General features: G+C 37.9%; 1 protein-coding gene across 2 annotated transcripts in view; it reads right to left on the bottom strand.

Annotated features, from left to right (window-relative positions):
* The window catches only part of LOC139147601 (suppressor of tumorigenicity 14 protein homolog), a 55987-nt gene that overhangs the window by 15250 nt on the left and 24586 nt on the right, over positions 1-16151 (bottom strand). For both annotated transcript variants that reach the window (XM_070718751.1, XM_070718750.1), the window contains exon 5: positions 7297-7497. In XM_070718751.1, the coding sequence (XP_070574852.1) occupies positions 7297-7497 (201 nt within the window). The remainder of the gene's footprint in view (positions 1-7296; positions 7498-16151) is intronic.

The raw sequence follows: 16151 nt of genomic DNA, 5'->3' as shown, positions 1-16151 counted from the left end.
ATGTTATGATTCTCTTTTGCGAATGCTGCAGGGAATTCCACAAGGTCTGCTTGCCACTGTGAGTCTATCGATGTTACAAAAACGCGTCGGCCGCCCGTAGCATGAGAACGAGGTACCGGTTTATGTAGATTATAAGTTAGCTGAGTTTTTAACCAGTCCTTCACCTCTTTCTTAGTGACGTGGAGTCCGCTGGCCCGTGCTGCGTCATACAATTTTTGTACACCTCCAAAACCAGTTTTCGGGTTGTAATATAATTCTCTAAGAGTACCTTCGGCTTCAGCTTCCATAATTGTTATATTATACGAATAATTTTATGTCGTACGGTTGCCGTAAACGAAATACTAGTTTACTGAATGGCCTACTTTTCAATTGCTTGATTAGGCCACGGCTTCCTGTTCTGACACCTCCATTCCATATTCTTTTATAATAGTTTTGTTGTCTATCTTGTTCGGTGTGTAAAATAGTACTAACATCTGTATGTTTTCCCTGAATGGTTTACTAATACTAGTATATTGTTGAGTCAGAACCCAGACAGATAATCCGTCGTGCCTTGCGCTGAAACCAAGTTGGACTAAAACGTTACTGCGCTTCTTCATATCTTTGGACGAGGCGCAGTCGTCGAGGATTATTAAAGTGTTCGTGCCGGCCCATTCTTTATGCACGTAGGTTAAGTATCATCCACTGCATCGAGTCCGACTGGAAATATAAACACATTATCATCGGTGAAAATGAATCTTCTATTATACGCTTTATTATTCATGAATGTTGGGCAAATGAATATCACATATTCGAATTCCTTAAGTACGGACCGTGAGGAGGTCCAACATAAATTCTGTTTTGCCAGAATATGTCGGTCCAGTTATAATCATGTTGAATGGTGGGGTTACGTATATTGACATTTCCTCTGGATCTATATATTAGTGACTTTATTCCAGTACCTACAATAGTAATGAATATTGCTAAAGATAACAAACCAATTTTACCATATTCGTGAATAGGGTCTGCAGATGCTGCCCGTTCCGGGGAGGGGAGGCCCCCCCGAGTCGTGTCATTGTGAGGTGACTCTCCGGGCTCGTCCTGCCACTTCACAGGATCCCTCCCTCCTCCCCTCCTTCCATCTCGTGTACAGCACTTTCTCGAACTTCCGTGTTATATCACCGTTCACCCCGAAGGACATAGATTCTGTAGCGTATTGCAATTCATTATTATAACCCGAGATTGCCGGGCCGAAAGAATGACCATCTCAGACGGTAAGAGAAGTAAATTGGGTGAAACTGCCATATCAAGTTTTACACCAGTATTCATTATTGTGTCTTGATATCGCCTATAACTAATTACTTTGTCGGTATTACGAATTTCATCTTCGAGGAGAACACCGAATTCTTTTCGGACTTGCTCTGCACTGCCAGTATCGCCACTATGGTACTACGAATATTTGCTTGTGCGCCAAGTATGCAATATACGTAGGCTTCAAGGCTTTCATTGAGGCGGGCGAGACCGGCCTTTGTTAGTCCCGAGTCTCCCTTCAGAGGAATGAAACTATTGTATTGTCCCTCCGATCCATCATTTCGGAAGAAATAATAGTGTGGTCTGTCTTTGTCGGCAGTACATGTTTTTTCTTTCCAAAAATGGTATGTGTATAGAAAACGCCTCCGTCGGCGGAGAGGAAAAAGTCCCGACCGTTGTATATCGCTTTTGGCTGTCGAACAGGCCCACGATTAGTGTAATATTCATATCCATAACCAAGACCCTTATTTGACCTTTTCGATAACGAAAGTCGGACTTCGTTGGGCTTATATTTCCAAATTCTGTACATAGAAGTTCATATTGGACGAGATTGTATGGATTGTCGCCCGCTTTGAAGGTGGGGGTATCGTCTGGAAGTGCAACGCCCATTTCGTGAAGGATCCGACGTATTGTAAAGTATACATGGAAACGGCAGAATGATCGTATTTGCGGAGGAAATTTCTTATCGAAGAGATGGTGAATGATATACCACAACCAGTAGTGCTACACCATACAGCGAAATTCAGTTGCTGGTCCCAATATTTCATATGCGGGCTGCCCAGCCAGACATTACTTTCTTTTGCTGTTCTATGAGTGATTACATTATCTTTGAACACATCCGTGGATGAAAAGTAAATTTATCTGTCGGCGTTACATATATTTCTAAGTCCATGAGAATAGGTTTTATTCCCCCGTCCGGTTTGGAAGGAATATCAGCATGCTGTACTGTCGGTACGCTCGTCTTATTCAATTGAAAAGCAACTGGGAATAAGTCTGTACTCATTATTCGTGTTTCTATATACATATAGATTTAAATGGAGGAGAATTTTCCCGGAATCCCTGTCGGAACGTTAGGGGTACTAACATTCCAGACTATGTTAATACTTTATTTCGGATTCAGGTTTAAACGAATTTTTTATTTTTTACTAAGAATAGATAACATACTGCAAACAATGGAGAATTTAATAAAGTCATCGGCAGCGGCAAATATGACAGCGCCCTACCGGAACGGTTCCGAAGGGGCTTCGGCACCTTCGGCGCCTTCGGACAATAATCAATCCATAATAGAGACAAAACGTGAAAAAATACTCTGTGTCATCGCAAGTGGTCAAAGTAAGTTATTTTTTGGTAAGGAGATTTCAGTTGCTGACGTAGAAAAATGGAAAGATGAAACGGTGGTTAAAGCCTTCAAAATGTACGAAGCGAAATACAGTTCTCTTATAAGTGATACCATCACTCAAAGTTTCATAGATCTAGGAGCCCGTGCAATCAGTCAGGTAGTTCCAATCGATGATCGAGATAACTATGCCACTGATCTTAAAAAGGATTTTATTCTAAACAGTGAAATAAAACGATTATCAGGACGGCTAGGGTACACGTGGGGGCCCCTGATTGCTCTAATTTCCACCGGTTTAATTACGGGTAAACATTTAAATTTTAAAAAAATCGGGTTAATATAGTACCTGAAATAAATGGATTCAACTTCGACGACTCAGCAAACGGCTCCGCCAGGGACTCCGTCAGGGACGATCCTAACACCAACACCGGCACCTCCGACACAGCGCAACATAGAGAAAATGACGTTACCGACGAAGCATCCAGGGAGAGTTGCTGCGGGCAAGAAATTAGCGGAATGGAACAGGCAAAACAGGAGAAGAAACTAAAAGCAATGGAGAGGGAGGGGGGGGATAGCGATGCGGTAGCGACTGAAGCAGACCTACCGCCTACAATGAAAGAACAGTGTGATAATAATTCACGCTGGTATAATAAATGTTATCTTGTTTTAGGAATTGTGGGAGTTTCATTGACTGCATTAGGGCTATATTGGGGGCGTGCTCGGCATACCCCCTGTCCCGTTAATCGATCGAGTCCAGATCGGAAAGATCCTCCCCAAAATAAGAAAGCGGAAAAAACAGAGCCAGTAGCGGCTCCCTCCAGAACAGTTCCGACGGGAGGGGAGGGGGAGGGGGAGGGAGGACCCAGCTCCTCTACATTGTATGAGATGGATTAACTCCCCATATTTTTTATTTTTATTTTTTATTTTATATACTAGTCAGCAATCATGGATATTAAAACAGTTGTAAACACAATGTACGATGGTATTGTAATCGCAGGACTTGCGATGGGATATCTTATGATCTCCAGCAAATTTCTGAAAATAGAGGTTGGCGATCCAAGTCGTCCAAATTTGACTCGATTGGCAAAATTAGGCGGTGCGACTGCTGCCGCGGTAGCAACCAAAGATCTCCTTGAACAGAAAAATATTATTCCTGCAGAACCTTATACTTCGTAATGGGCACCTTCGGAATATTATTCATCGAACATTTATACTTAGTAATATATACAGCGCACAACAATGATCATTTGGATTGAAAGCCAAACAGGTGAACCAGTCACTGTTAATTTTTACCCTTGCATTGACACGACACAGTTTACGAAGATAAGACTGCTAGAGTGCGGACTATATAATTCATGGCATAACATAACATCGACGAATAATGTAATAAAATATCAAGAAGGTGACCAACCGAAGAAGACTAAATCAATACGTCCAGGTAACTACAATATCGATACGTTAAACAAAGCAATCGGGTTGAAGCAAAAAATTAATTTTGAAAAACATCTGCCGACAAACCATGTTTATCTAACTTTGGCTAAAGATATTAAAGTCTATTTCAATGCCACAGGTAGCTTCGCCAACGTCGTCGGCTTTTCAGATAAACCTGAGAACAACCCAGTTATAAAAAGTATTATGAGTCCGAAGAAAGTGGATTTCTTAACAGTCACTAAATATATAGTTCATTCAGATGTAGTCGATGTTACTGGAAATTATGTTTCATTTGGTTCGGGTGCCTCCGGAGGATACATACAGGGGAAAGTATCGAATGTTTACAAATACTTCCCATCCGGGATACGAGAGAAATAAGTGAAAAGGTTACTTACGATTTTAAAAACGGAGCAATTTCTATGCCATTGAGAAAAGGGGAGATTACATGAATTCAATGCGTATCTGGATAACAGATCAGGATGGGAACATGATCGATTTCAAAACTGGCCAATTAGCTTTTGTATTGAATTGCTGTAGTCGTTCTGAAGCGTTCCGAAGGAGCCCCCTACCGGTGTAACATAAACCATCCCACGACTAATCCTCCAGCAATATAGATCATCTCATATTTCTTTTGCTCAGGGCTGGGTTGATAATAATCTGAGAATTGAACTGGACTTGACGTAGAGTTGCTTTGCACCGCTTCTGCTTCTTCCAGGATTTCTGCATCTGTATCTCTTAATTCTGCCGCAGCATGCGCATCCTTTGCTTGATTTTCTCTTTCCCAGTCAGCCTGTAGTAATCTTTTTTCTGACCAGACGTTGCGATCATGTTCAAATTTTTCTAATGCTTTATCATGTCGAACTTTCTCTTCAATAAGAGCGTCACCATTCCCAGAAAGCTTTTGTCCGATAATATTTCCTCCTGTGAATGCCGTTGCATTTAATACAGCACCGAGAACTGTCATTCCTATTGCTGAAGCCATGGTTGTGTATATTACAAGGTATTATTTTAATTTTCACTGTATATAACATAATTATGTCTGATCCAAGTGGCTTCGGTCTAGGTACAATTCGTATGCAAAATCTTGAGCTTGAAGATCTGAGTGATGTTAAAGTTAACAATAATACTAAAATGGCTGCTAATCATAATAAGGATTACGTCCTTCGTTATAAAGACCGCGAAAAATATTTCGTTTTAGCCAATGCCGCGGCGCCACCCCACGAACATGCTGTAGAATTTTCCGAACTTAAAGACATTGATGAAACTGTAATTGACGCCACAAAGGCTTCGAATGATCCTACTCCTTTTGCTCTGACATGGGATGGGGATAGTCAGAAATTCATGCCTTATAATGTGCCGCGTAACATCTTAGATATATTGGATAGTGAAATTGCAGGAGGTGTTGCTGAACCACCAGGAACTCCGAATGTGATTTATTTGATAGCAATGTAAACAAATATAAATTGTTAGATTTTCGTAGTTGGCTTACTCCTACAAATCCATACATTGCACTTCTTGGTATACCAATTCATCTTAAAATTAGTCCTCTTAATACAATAATGAAGGCAGATAATACACTAAGAAGGTGGATAAACGAGGGGGAGAATTATTGCTCGTATACAGCTAGCGGAGTTCCAGTTAGATTATTTTGGGACACAACTTTAAAGAAACTGGGTCTTAAAAGTGTCGGTGATGAGGCAGCTGAATTAACTTTACAGACTGTAAATCAACAGATGACTGATAATATGAAAATACTTCAACATGGTACAGTTCTCATTAGATGTGTAAAGTTAGCTACTGGAGATGAATTTGACGATTTGGTTGGATATTATGCTATGAAAACAGATAACAGAACAACTTGTGATATTATCATAAGTATTGATAAAGATCGGAAGGGAAATGAGTATTGAATGTTTTGTTGGTGGGAATAGAATAGAGAACGACTTAGGAACTACATTGTACGTAGAGATAAAAGAGTGAACACTTTAGATATCAGTACCATTCATCTGAAACGACTCATATTATTTGAAGTAATGGTCTTCCGTCACATTTTAAGTTCAGAGGAAATTACTAAAATTTTATCTATCAGGTGAACAAGTTCGCACCGATAGGAACTCCGAGTTCAGACCTCAGTCATGCAGTTGGAAAAAATTCACATCAGCTAGACTCCGCGACCGGCCGGCCGGACTGACAACGGGGGTAAAAAAAGCTCCTTTATATAGGCTAGTTTGATGGTGATGACTCACACGGAATTTCCCGTACATGTATAAACATGTTGTGTGTGACTCAGCAGGGAATTTCCCCGCTTAGTTCAGGACAATGCACTGCTGCGCGTGAGTTCATATATAGGTCAGGGTCACACTTTAGTTACATGGATGGTTAATTTTTCCTTCGCTTCATGTAGATAAATGAATAAAATGGGGTGTAAAATTCTTATTAATCACAGTTGCCCACGTTTTCTTTACTACTTTTGCCTTTCAAAGAAAGGCTAGTAGACCGATATTCTCTCTGTGGAGATACATTTTTCAGAAGTTCCAAGATGCACAGCTAAGGACCGAAGCGTTGAGATCTGAAGTCGAAGGGCGAAGGAAATAAATCTCGAGCCTCTGACTGACTATGATATTAAACCTATGCAATAAAAGAGAATGCCCGGTAACCATACTCCTGGACCACAATTATACACATCCTTCTGTGGTGGAATAACACCAGCTGCTTGGTTTTAGAGTGTGTCATGAAAAAAGAAAACTGCTATAGGCAAGTTTTTCGAACATGACAACAAACAATCATCAATTAACACTCGTCCGTACTCATCGCAATTGTTAGATACAAGAATAACTATCCCGTTCAAGGCTACCAAATAAATAGAGGTCATTGCCAATATGGCATTAAACTCCCAGCCCCTCGCTGGCTACGCACTAGTGCAGCTTGGCTCCGCACAAGCAAGCCGGCGTAGCTGGCGAAACCAGTCGCTGGCTGCACAAGCTCAGTGAGCTTGTGGTTCACCAGCCACGTATAATTTTACAATAGAGAATTGGCGTTATTTTACCTACCTGCTTAGTTCAAATTCATAAGGAAAGAAATGTTTGCACATAATGCTACTCCTTGAACACTGAGAACAACTGTCAAACAAGTGATAACTTAAAAACAAATACAGAAAATCTGTTGGGTTACTGTAACACGTTCAGTTCACTGCCGAACGCCGATTTATAATTGAAGTGTCTTTATTTGATAGTAGGCCTTACCTGCATAGTAGTATATCGTAAAAGAAGCCATGAAGCCGAGATTGAAGGGCATTTCTTCTGCACTAGAGCGATTGGTGACAACCAGTAATACGTTGGAAGACTTTGACTCGATGTAGCCGGTTTTTTGTCCGCAAAACTGGCCCAGCAGACTATCTCCAGACCCTTTTTTGTCAATAACTTGAAGACAATCTAGAGTTTCGTCTGAGGAAAAAGTGAAGAAAGTGAAAAAAAATGAAGACATTAAAGCTTACAACGATCGGAATCACAATCGCAAGATCAGATTGCCTCAGGCACCGGTCAATACCCCGGTTTGCATTGCACCATCCTCGACAAACATGAAGTAAGTTCAGAAGGGCAGCCATGCGCAGTGGCCATGATACAGTCTGCTAAGTCTCGCCTAAAGGCAACCGAGAGCAAATAATACCTTTCTCTGTCGCCTACACCATAGTCTAATCCACAGAGTTGTCAATATCTCGAAAGGATGGTGGGCGTGTTTGGTAGTCTGGGATAATTAAGGTGGCAAATAACACGTCCATGTCTAGATTTTACTTCAAGAAGTACTATGTGAAAGTGAAACGGACGGGTTGGGAGAGAGATAGAGAGAGAGAGAGAGAGAGAGAGAGAGACGGACGAAGAGAGAGAGTAACAATGTCAACGCTTTGACTACCTATTTACCGGCTCTCTCGCTGGTGAATTTCTGCACAGAAATCGTCACTGTCGAAGAACATCGTATAAGTTTTGTTTTGCGTAGATCTTTTATCAAGCTTGTAAGTTTATATCTTGGGAAGCTACAAAATGACACTCTTATGCAAAACTGTAACAATGAAAGGCCTTAGACCTGCTGAAAATGATCCATTATTAAGGTAGAACGCACCTCGGGGACAGAAATTCAGGCCTTCAAATTTTATCAATTTTCTTCTAACCTACCACTTGTGGGGGCTCATTTTGAAGCTCTTGGCGAAAGAAAAGTTTTCACCGTCTTAGTTTTTCGAAAATCGAAAATTTTATTTTTTTCTCATAGAGTTAACACAGGGATGGCGGCCATTTTGAATTTCAAATATCAAGAAATCGCAAGTTATTTGTCTCTCTAGTACCAAAGTTTGCACGGTGACCCCTGATTTTTATTCTTGCTTTGGTAAGAGAATGGTTGAAAGTTTCACTGAGGAAAGTTTGAGCAAAAGTTTAAGTCTTTCACTTTCGAGGTGCATGTTACCTTAATGGACATTTTCATGTACGTCGATTCGTACGCTGTATGGTCAGGCGGAAAGTATGTTAGAACATGTTTGCTGGCACATTTATTTGTTAATTTAAGAGTAACCTAATATTCTATTGCTGATTGGGTCTAAATGTTTAACTCATGTGGTCACACATTGCCGTACCGATGTCTGTCTGTCTGTCAGTCTGCCTGTCTATCTGGTGGGGCGACATCTCATGAACGACTTATCAAATCAAATCAAATCTTGCGTATACATTCTGTTGGAAATGGCAAGCACTTATATGTTTTGGTGGGTGTGGTTTGAATAAGTGATACTAATTTGCATAATTGTTTGTTCTAAAATCTAATATATTCAGAATGAAACAACCGTATCTCATGGATCTTCTTACAGATGTTCGCAAAGGAACAGTATGGAAGATTTCATTTCATTTGCATTTTAAAAGAACTTTCTTAATTAGGGATATACCTCTGCAGTCGACGAAATTTGCTATGTACATGGAAGATATAATGTAAAAGAAAGTTATATAGCATTTTAACATTAGCAAATTACTAATTATCATTTTTAACGAACTTTCCTAATTCAATATACACCTCTGGATTGATTCCATCGAAGTTAACGAAACTTGCTGTAGACATTGAAGATACTACGACATAACGTTTAATGAGGAAAGTCATTTAGCATTTTCACATCAGCAAATTACTAATTTACATATCTAACAAACTTTTCCAATTAGCACATTGAACCAGGACTCAACCGAACTGAACGAAGATTACTATGTATATTGATGAGACAATGATTTAGTATAGGTGAACGATGTTTTTCATTTTAAGTCAACTAATTCGCAATTTGCATATTTGATAAACATTTACCAATATGGATCATAAAACTAAAAGAACTTCACCAAAGTGCACACAACTTGTTAAGTATACTGATTCCACAATAATATAACAGAAATAAATAATACACAACTTGTTAAGTATACTGATTCCACAATAATATAACAGAAATAAATAAATTTAATATTTTTGTTTGACCTATTTAGTAATATGCGTATTTGCTAAATTATCCCAATTATTGATGTTTCACTGGATTGACTGAACCAATATTGATAAACATTAACAATACAACTATGACAATTGTGAAGGCATTTCGCATTTGCATATTTCATGAACTTTCATAATTTGGCATATAAAACTTTTAGGACTTAAAGACTACTATACTTGCTACAAAATACGATAATACAATTATATGACGGCAGTAAAAGAAATGAAGCGCTTTCATTTCAGCTCCGTACTTTCAATTTAAGCTATACTTGATGATTATTGCTCGTAATTTCGATCATAACTATTTTATGGAGGTGCAGTATTGTATTACCCCATTTGTAACAATCAACCCTATTTGTAACAAAATTTAATTTTCAAAAAAACTTTGCCGTATATGTTGAAATATTAATAAAATATGCATATTTGTATGTTTGAGGGCAAGTTTCTTTTTTTTTTCCTTGTCAAACTCATTTTTCCGAAACTGCTTTTGTTACAAATTGGGTTGATTGTTACAAATAGGGGTGACATGTGCAACCCTATTTGTAACAATCAACCCTATTTGTAACAAAACCTAAATTTCAAAGAAACTTGGCCGTATTTGATGAAATCTTGATGAAATATATATATTAGTATGTTCGGGGCAATTTTCTTTGTTTTCTTGTTGAAACTCATTTTTCTGAAAATGCTCGTGAGATTAAATTTCGTTGTGCAGGTTCCTAGGGATAAGAGCCCTACTCGTAAGATATAATCAAGTCGTGCAGATACATGCCAAAGGTTTGTTTTGGGGCAATTTTCACCATTTTCGGTCAAAAATGTTAAAAATCTTGTTTTCTGACCGAAATCATACTAAACCTATATGGGGTTAACTTTTGTTACAAATTGGGTTGAAGTGTCAACCCTATTTGTAACATTCAACCCTATTTGTAACAAAATTTAACCAACTTGAAACAAAACCTAATTTTCTAAAAAACTTGGCCGTATTTGATGAAATCTTGATGAAATGTACATATTAGTATGTTTTGGGGCAATGTTCTTTGTTTTCCTTGTCGAAACTCATTTTTTCCGAAAATGCCGTTAGATTAACTTTCGTTGTGCAGGTTGCCTAGTATAAGAGGCCTACTCGTAAGATATAATCGAGTTGAGCAGATAGGTTTTTTTCGGGGCAATTTTCACCAATTTCGGTCAAAAATGTTAAAAATCTTGTTTTCTGACCGAAATCATACTAAACCTATATTGGGTTAACTTTTGTTACAAATTGGGTTGATTGTTACAAATAGGGTTGACGTGTCAACCCTATTTGTAACAATCAACCCTATTTGTAACAAAACCTAAATTTCAAAGAAACTTGGCCGTATTTGAAGAAATCTTAATGAAATATACATATAAGTATGTTCGGGGGCAATTTTCTTTGTTTTCCTTGTTGAAACTCATTTTTCCGAAAATGCTCGTGATATTAAATTTCGTTGTGCAGGTTCCTTGGGATAAGAGCCCTACTCGTAATATATAATCAAGTCGTGCAGATACATGCCAAAGGTTTGTTTCGGGGCAATTTTCACCATTTTCGGTCAAAAATGTTAAAAATCTTGTTTTCTGACCGAAATCATACTAAACCTATATGGGGTTAACTTTTGTTACAAATTGGGTTGATTGTTACAAATAGGGTTGACGTGTCAACCCTATTTGTAACAATCAACCCTATTTGTAACAAAATTAACCAACTTGAAACAAACCTAATTTTCTAAAAAACTTGGCCGTATTTGATGAAATCTTGATGAAATGTACATATTAGTATGGTTTGGGGCAATTTTTATTTTTTCCTTGTCGAAACTCATTTTTTCCGAAAATGCTCGTTAGATTAACTTTCGTTGTGCTGGTTGCCTAGTATAAGAGGCCTACTCGTAAGATATAATCGAGTTGTGCAGATACATGCCAAAGGTTTGTTTTGGGGCAATTTTCACCAATTTCGGTCAAAAAGGTTAAAAATCTTGTTTTCTGACCGAAATCATACTAAACCTATATGGGGTTAACTTTTGATACAAATTGGGTTGATTGTTACAAATAGGGTTGACGTGTCAACCTTATTTGTAACAATCAACCCTATTTGTAACAAAATTTAATAATTTTGTAAAAAAAAACCTAATTTTCAAAAAACGTGGCCGTATTTGATGAAATCTTGATGAAATATGCGTATTTAGGTCTATATTTTTGGAAAATATGTCGTTTTTCAAAAAAATATGTTTTCTAAAATTGCGAGGTTGTTTGACTTTTGAAATTTGGTATACAGGTCTCTGGAGATAATTCCTTCAAGACGTATTGAATTGTGCTGATCTATGCACGACTCTTTTTTTGGCAATTTCGTCATTTTGCTAAAAAAAACAGGTCAAAAAATTCTTCTTAGAATCTACTCGTCCAATTGCTTTGACATTTTGTATGAAGGTTCCTTGTGGTGACGTTTTACCTAATTTTCAGATAATTCATCACAGATACAGCCTTGGCATTTGTTTTGATTCATTTGAACCCTCAATGCCGCTGCTTTAATTTATATACTTGTTTTTATTGTAGGCTCTTGTTGGTTGTTTAGGCAAAAGGTTTTTATTGCTTCCCACTTATCAAGTTCTTCCAAATATTTTGACGGGCTTTCTTTTTTATCCTTTGTTTTGATATGTGTTGAGCCTAAATGTTGTTGTGAAGATCAAGTCATTTTATGTTGTGAATGTTTGTTTGTTTGTTTTTTCTATTTACGTTTTTGAGTATGGTTTCTGTTTTGTTTATGTTGCCGTGCATTCTCTGTCTATTAATTTGCTTGTGAAGAATTCTACTTTTTTCTTGAAATCGATTGGGTATTGCATGTAGGCGAGTATCTAAGAATTTCGCCTTTGATGGATCCCTTAAAAGTTGTTTTTGGGTGATCCTCTGAGCAGGCATTGGAACGTTCAGGTTGGTTTTGCATTTGTTTTAATATCAAGAATAATTTCTTAGTTTTGCTTTGAGCCCTGAAATATTTTTATTTCTAAATTCTAGTGAAATCCTGTGTATACTAAGTGCGTGCCTGTCCAGGATAAATTACAAGAAACTGACATAACGCTTTTGTTCTTCTTACACCTCGATTTCAGCCTTGATCTCTGTTGGCCACATAATAGTACGGATGTTGCTTTGCGCGTTCTAGAATTCTGCAGGTAAACAAATGACGTCATTATGTATGTCTATCCGCGATGGGAAGCGGCCATAGCATTACGAAAAACTGACACAAATGGCGATGAATAGTTGATATCGCACGCATTTTTTCTCCTAAACAATGTTGAATATTATGTAAACTACATATTTATCATTGCATGAGGTATATGATAAAATCTTTACGGCCCTGATACAGCTTTTGCGGCCCTTGGTAGTATTGCGTAAGGGCCCTCGCACGCTCGGCCCTTCCGCCGTACGACCTCGGGCCGCAAAAGCCGTATCAGCGCCGTAAAGATTAATATTTATAGCCCTTTCTTTGACTTTCCAATGCAGTTGTGTGTACCACAAAGGTTCAATGTCCATGGAGTGTATATTTAGATGTAAAAAATAACCACTGAGAATAACATCTCTCCATGGGTAATTGCAGACCCTGGAAAATAGTTTTCCTTGAAAATGTCTCTGATGGAGAAATTTCCAACACTCAAGAGAAAAAACATAAAACTTATGCTTATCGTAAGGGGTGGATCATTTAATAAGCTGGGATCCGGAAGATTTTGTAAAAAATTCCCCAGCAGACATCAGTAAAAAAATCTGTCGCAGGTAGCTTGACATAATATATATATATATATATATATATATATATATATATATATATACAAAATATATACAATATCATCGTATATACATATATGGCTTTATGACAACATGTATACATGTGGACACAGATGAGCTACGGTATATATATATATATATATATTATATATATAATATATATATATATATATATATATATATATATATATATATATATATATATATATATATATATATATAATATATATATAGATGTAGAGAGAGAAGAGAGACAGAGAGAGAGAGAGAGAGACAGAAGAGAGAGAGAGAGAGAGAGAGAGAGAGAGAGAGAGAGAGAGAGAGAGAGAGAGCGTGGTTTAAATTTATTGCATGAAAAAATTCTTCCCGACATCTCTGTATACCAATGGTCCACCCTAAGTAACATGTACACTTGTGTAAAAAGGCCATTATATATTCCTCAAATTAATAATAACAATCATCATAATCATCATCATCATCATCATCATCATTACCCATACTCATGTTAATATTACAATTCAGTAATTAATGTACATCTGATTTGTGCTGTGATAAAGGATAAACAGAAACGGAAAAATGCTAGTCAAGTCCGTTCCCAAAGCCATTTGACGTTAAGAAAGAAAAAGAAGAAGAAACAATAAAATGAAGTATATCGAGGGTAGTGTAACACGAAAGTAGCTGGACTGCAAGGTAACCTAATTGTAACAAAGTAACTAAGTGAATAAAAGAACAACTACATAAATAAATATTACGAGTAAGTAGAAATTCATAAAACAGAAAACATAGAAAAACGTATAGAAAATATATATATACATTTAAATATAATACATATATGTAAAGTTGAATGTAACTCTTCATCAGTTAAAACACTAATCGTGTAAGAGTAGACTTGAAAGTGCTAAGTAATAATTAACCGTTAATAAATAGCCTTGGGAAATAACCCTTGGGGCTCCATTTATGCTAGATTAAAACTTGAACTTCCTGCCTAGACTTAATGTGACGTAGGTCACTGGACTCCCTATCTTACTCAGTTATACTCCTTAAGTGTCTGTCCACGCTCGTTAGAGTACGACAGTTAGGAAGTGACAATTTCCCCAAACTACTAGAGGAACCGCAAGGTGCAAAAAACAACCAGAAATATAGCTGCAAGCAGCAATGCCGGGGCCAAAGCAATCTTTAGTGGGAAAAAGAAGGCAAATGTCATCAGAGAGGGCAAAGGTCATCACAGTTACACGTCTTTTTTACAACAAAACTTTCGTTCCTTTTGTTACATCTGTCAACCAAAAATCAGAACACTAGGTTTATTGGCTAGCTCAAAATTAGATATGTGCATAATTAAAAGGGTAGAGGATGTGGCGTCATAAGGTCTCTCATCATGCCAAATATGAACGGTGTAGCACTAGTGGTTACTGAGTTAAGGACAAATATGTATCTTTGAGGTCAAGGGGAACCGAGGTCACGTGACATTTTGTCAAAATATCTGAGATATCTGCGTGAACGGATGGACTCACGGATGGACTCATGGACGGACATGACCCAATCTATAAGCCCCCTTGACTTCATCCGTGGGGACTAAAAACTGTGTCACTGCATCCTTTTTGCAATATGAATACGATGAGAAACTAAATTTTTATTTTCCCGGCCTTATACATGGGAGTCTATGGACTGCCTTATACATGGGAGTCTATGGAGACTGCCTTATACATGGGAGTCTATGGAGGTGAAAACTAAAAAGTCCTCTAACACGGCCAAATTTGATCGCATTGTGAAACAAATCGACGTGCATCTGTATGGGGTAGGGTACTATCCTTGTGCAAAGTTTGAAAGAAATTGACCAGGGCATCTCTGAGATATCTGCGTGAACGGACGGACGGACGCACGCACGCACGCACGCACGCACGCACGGACATGACCAAACCTATAAGTCCCCCCGGACGGTGTCCGTGGGGACTAATTAATTACACCTCTCCAGTTTCATGAAATTCAATTAATATCTGTAAAGCTACGGGTATCAATAGAAAAGTAGACTTTATCCTTTACATACTCAACTTCAGCCATGTTAATTTCACAACAATTTTATTCACGATCCCCTCAATGGTACCAATACAGAAAGAGATTTAATGAATGGATTTACGAACAGTTCTTTGTTCAGTTCTGACAGATTATATTTTTTTTTGGTAAAGAGTAATAATGTACTTCCCATGCTTCAACGTGGAACAGTGGCATTTTTATTGATAATTGAGTCCGGCTTATTAAATGGGTTGCTCTCAGTAGTGCACTTGATCGTACAGAAAACTTTTACAATTCTTTTATTGCCCGGCTGCGTCACTTGCCAGTGTCAGTAGTGTCATGAAATATACCACCATTTTAATATTCAAATTGAATATTCGTCAGTTTGTATAACCTGATGTAGGGAGATTTTCACTGACAATTAACTGGGAGACAGAGACACAAGGGTAATTTTCCCACTCGATGTTGCTGCCGAGCTCTGATGGATAAGTAAACCTATGACCTTTGATGAAGGGATGAGTCAAGTGCATGGCATTTTCGTATCATAAACCTCAAGAGGTAGATTATCATTCAATAAAATTATGATTACTCAGATCGAGAAGTATCTGTCCCTCGAATTCTAAAACAATGCACTTGATTATATTTTTTGTGATATTCTGAACTACTCGGTTATTTGGGTGAACGATGCTATAAGGTCAAACACCAGATCGAAGGTATCTGGAACATAAACGACTCCACTCTCTAACTTTGGACACCGTATGTGTAGTGTCTCACCTATGTGTGCCTGGCTTGGCTAATG

Source organism: Ptychodera flava, chromosome 13, assembly GCF_041260155.1.
Source record: "Ptychodera flava strain L36383 chromosome 13, AS_Pfla_20210202, whole genome shotgun sequence".
NCBI lineage: Eukaryota > Metazoa > Hemichordata > Enteropneusta > Ptychoderidae > Ptychodera > Ptychodera flava.
Note: the sequence above shows the minus strand (reverse complement) of the source record. Positions and strands in the feature narration are given on the sequence as shown.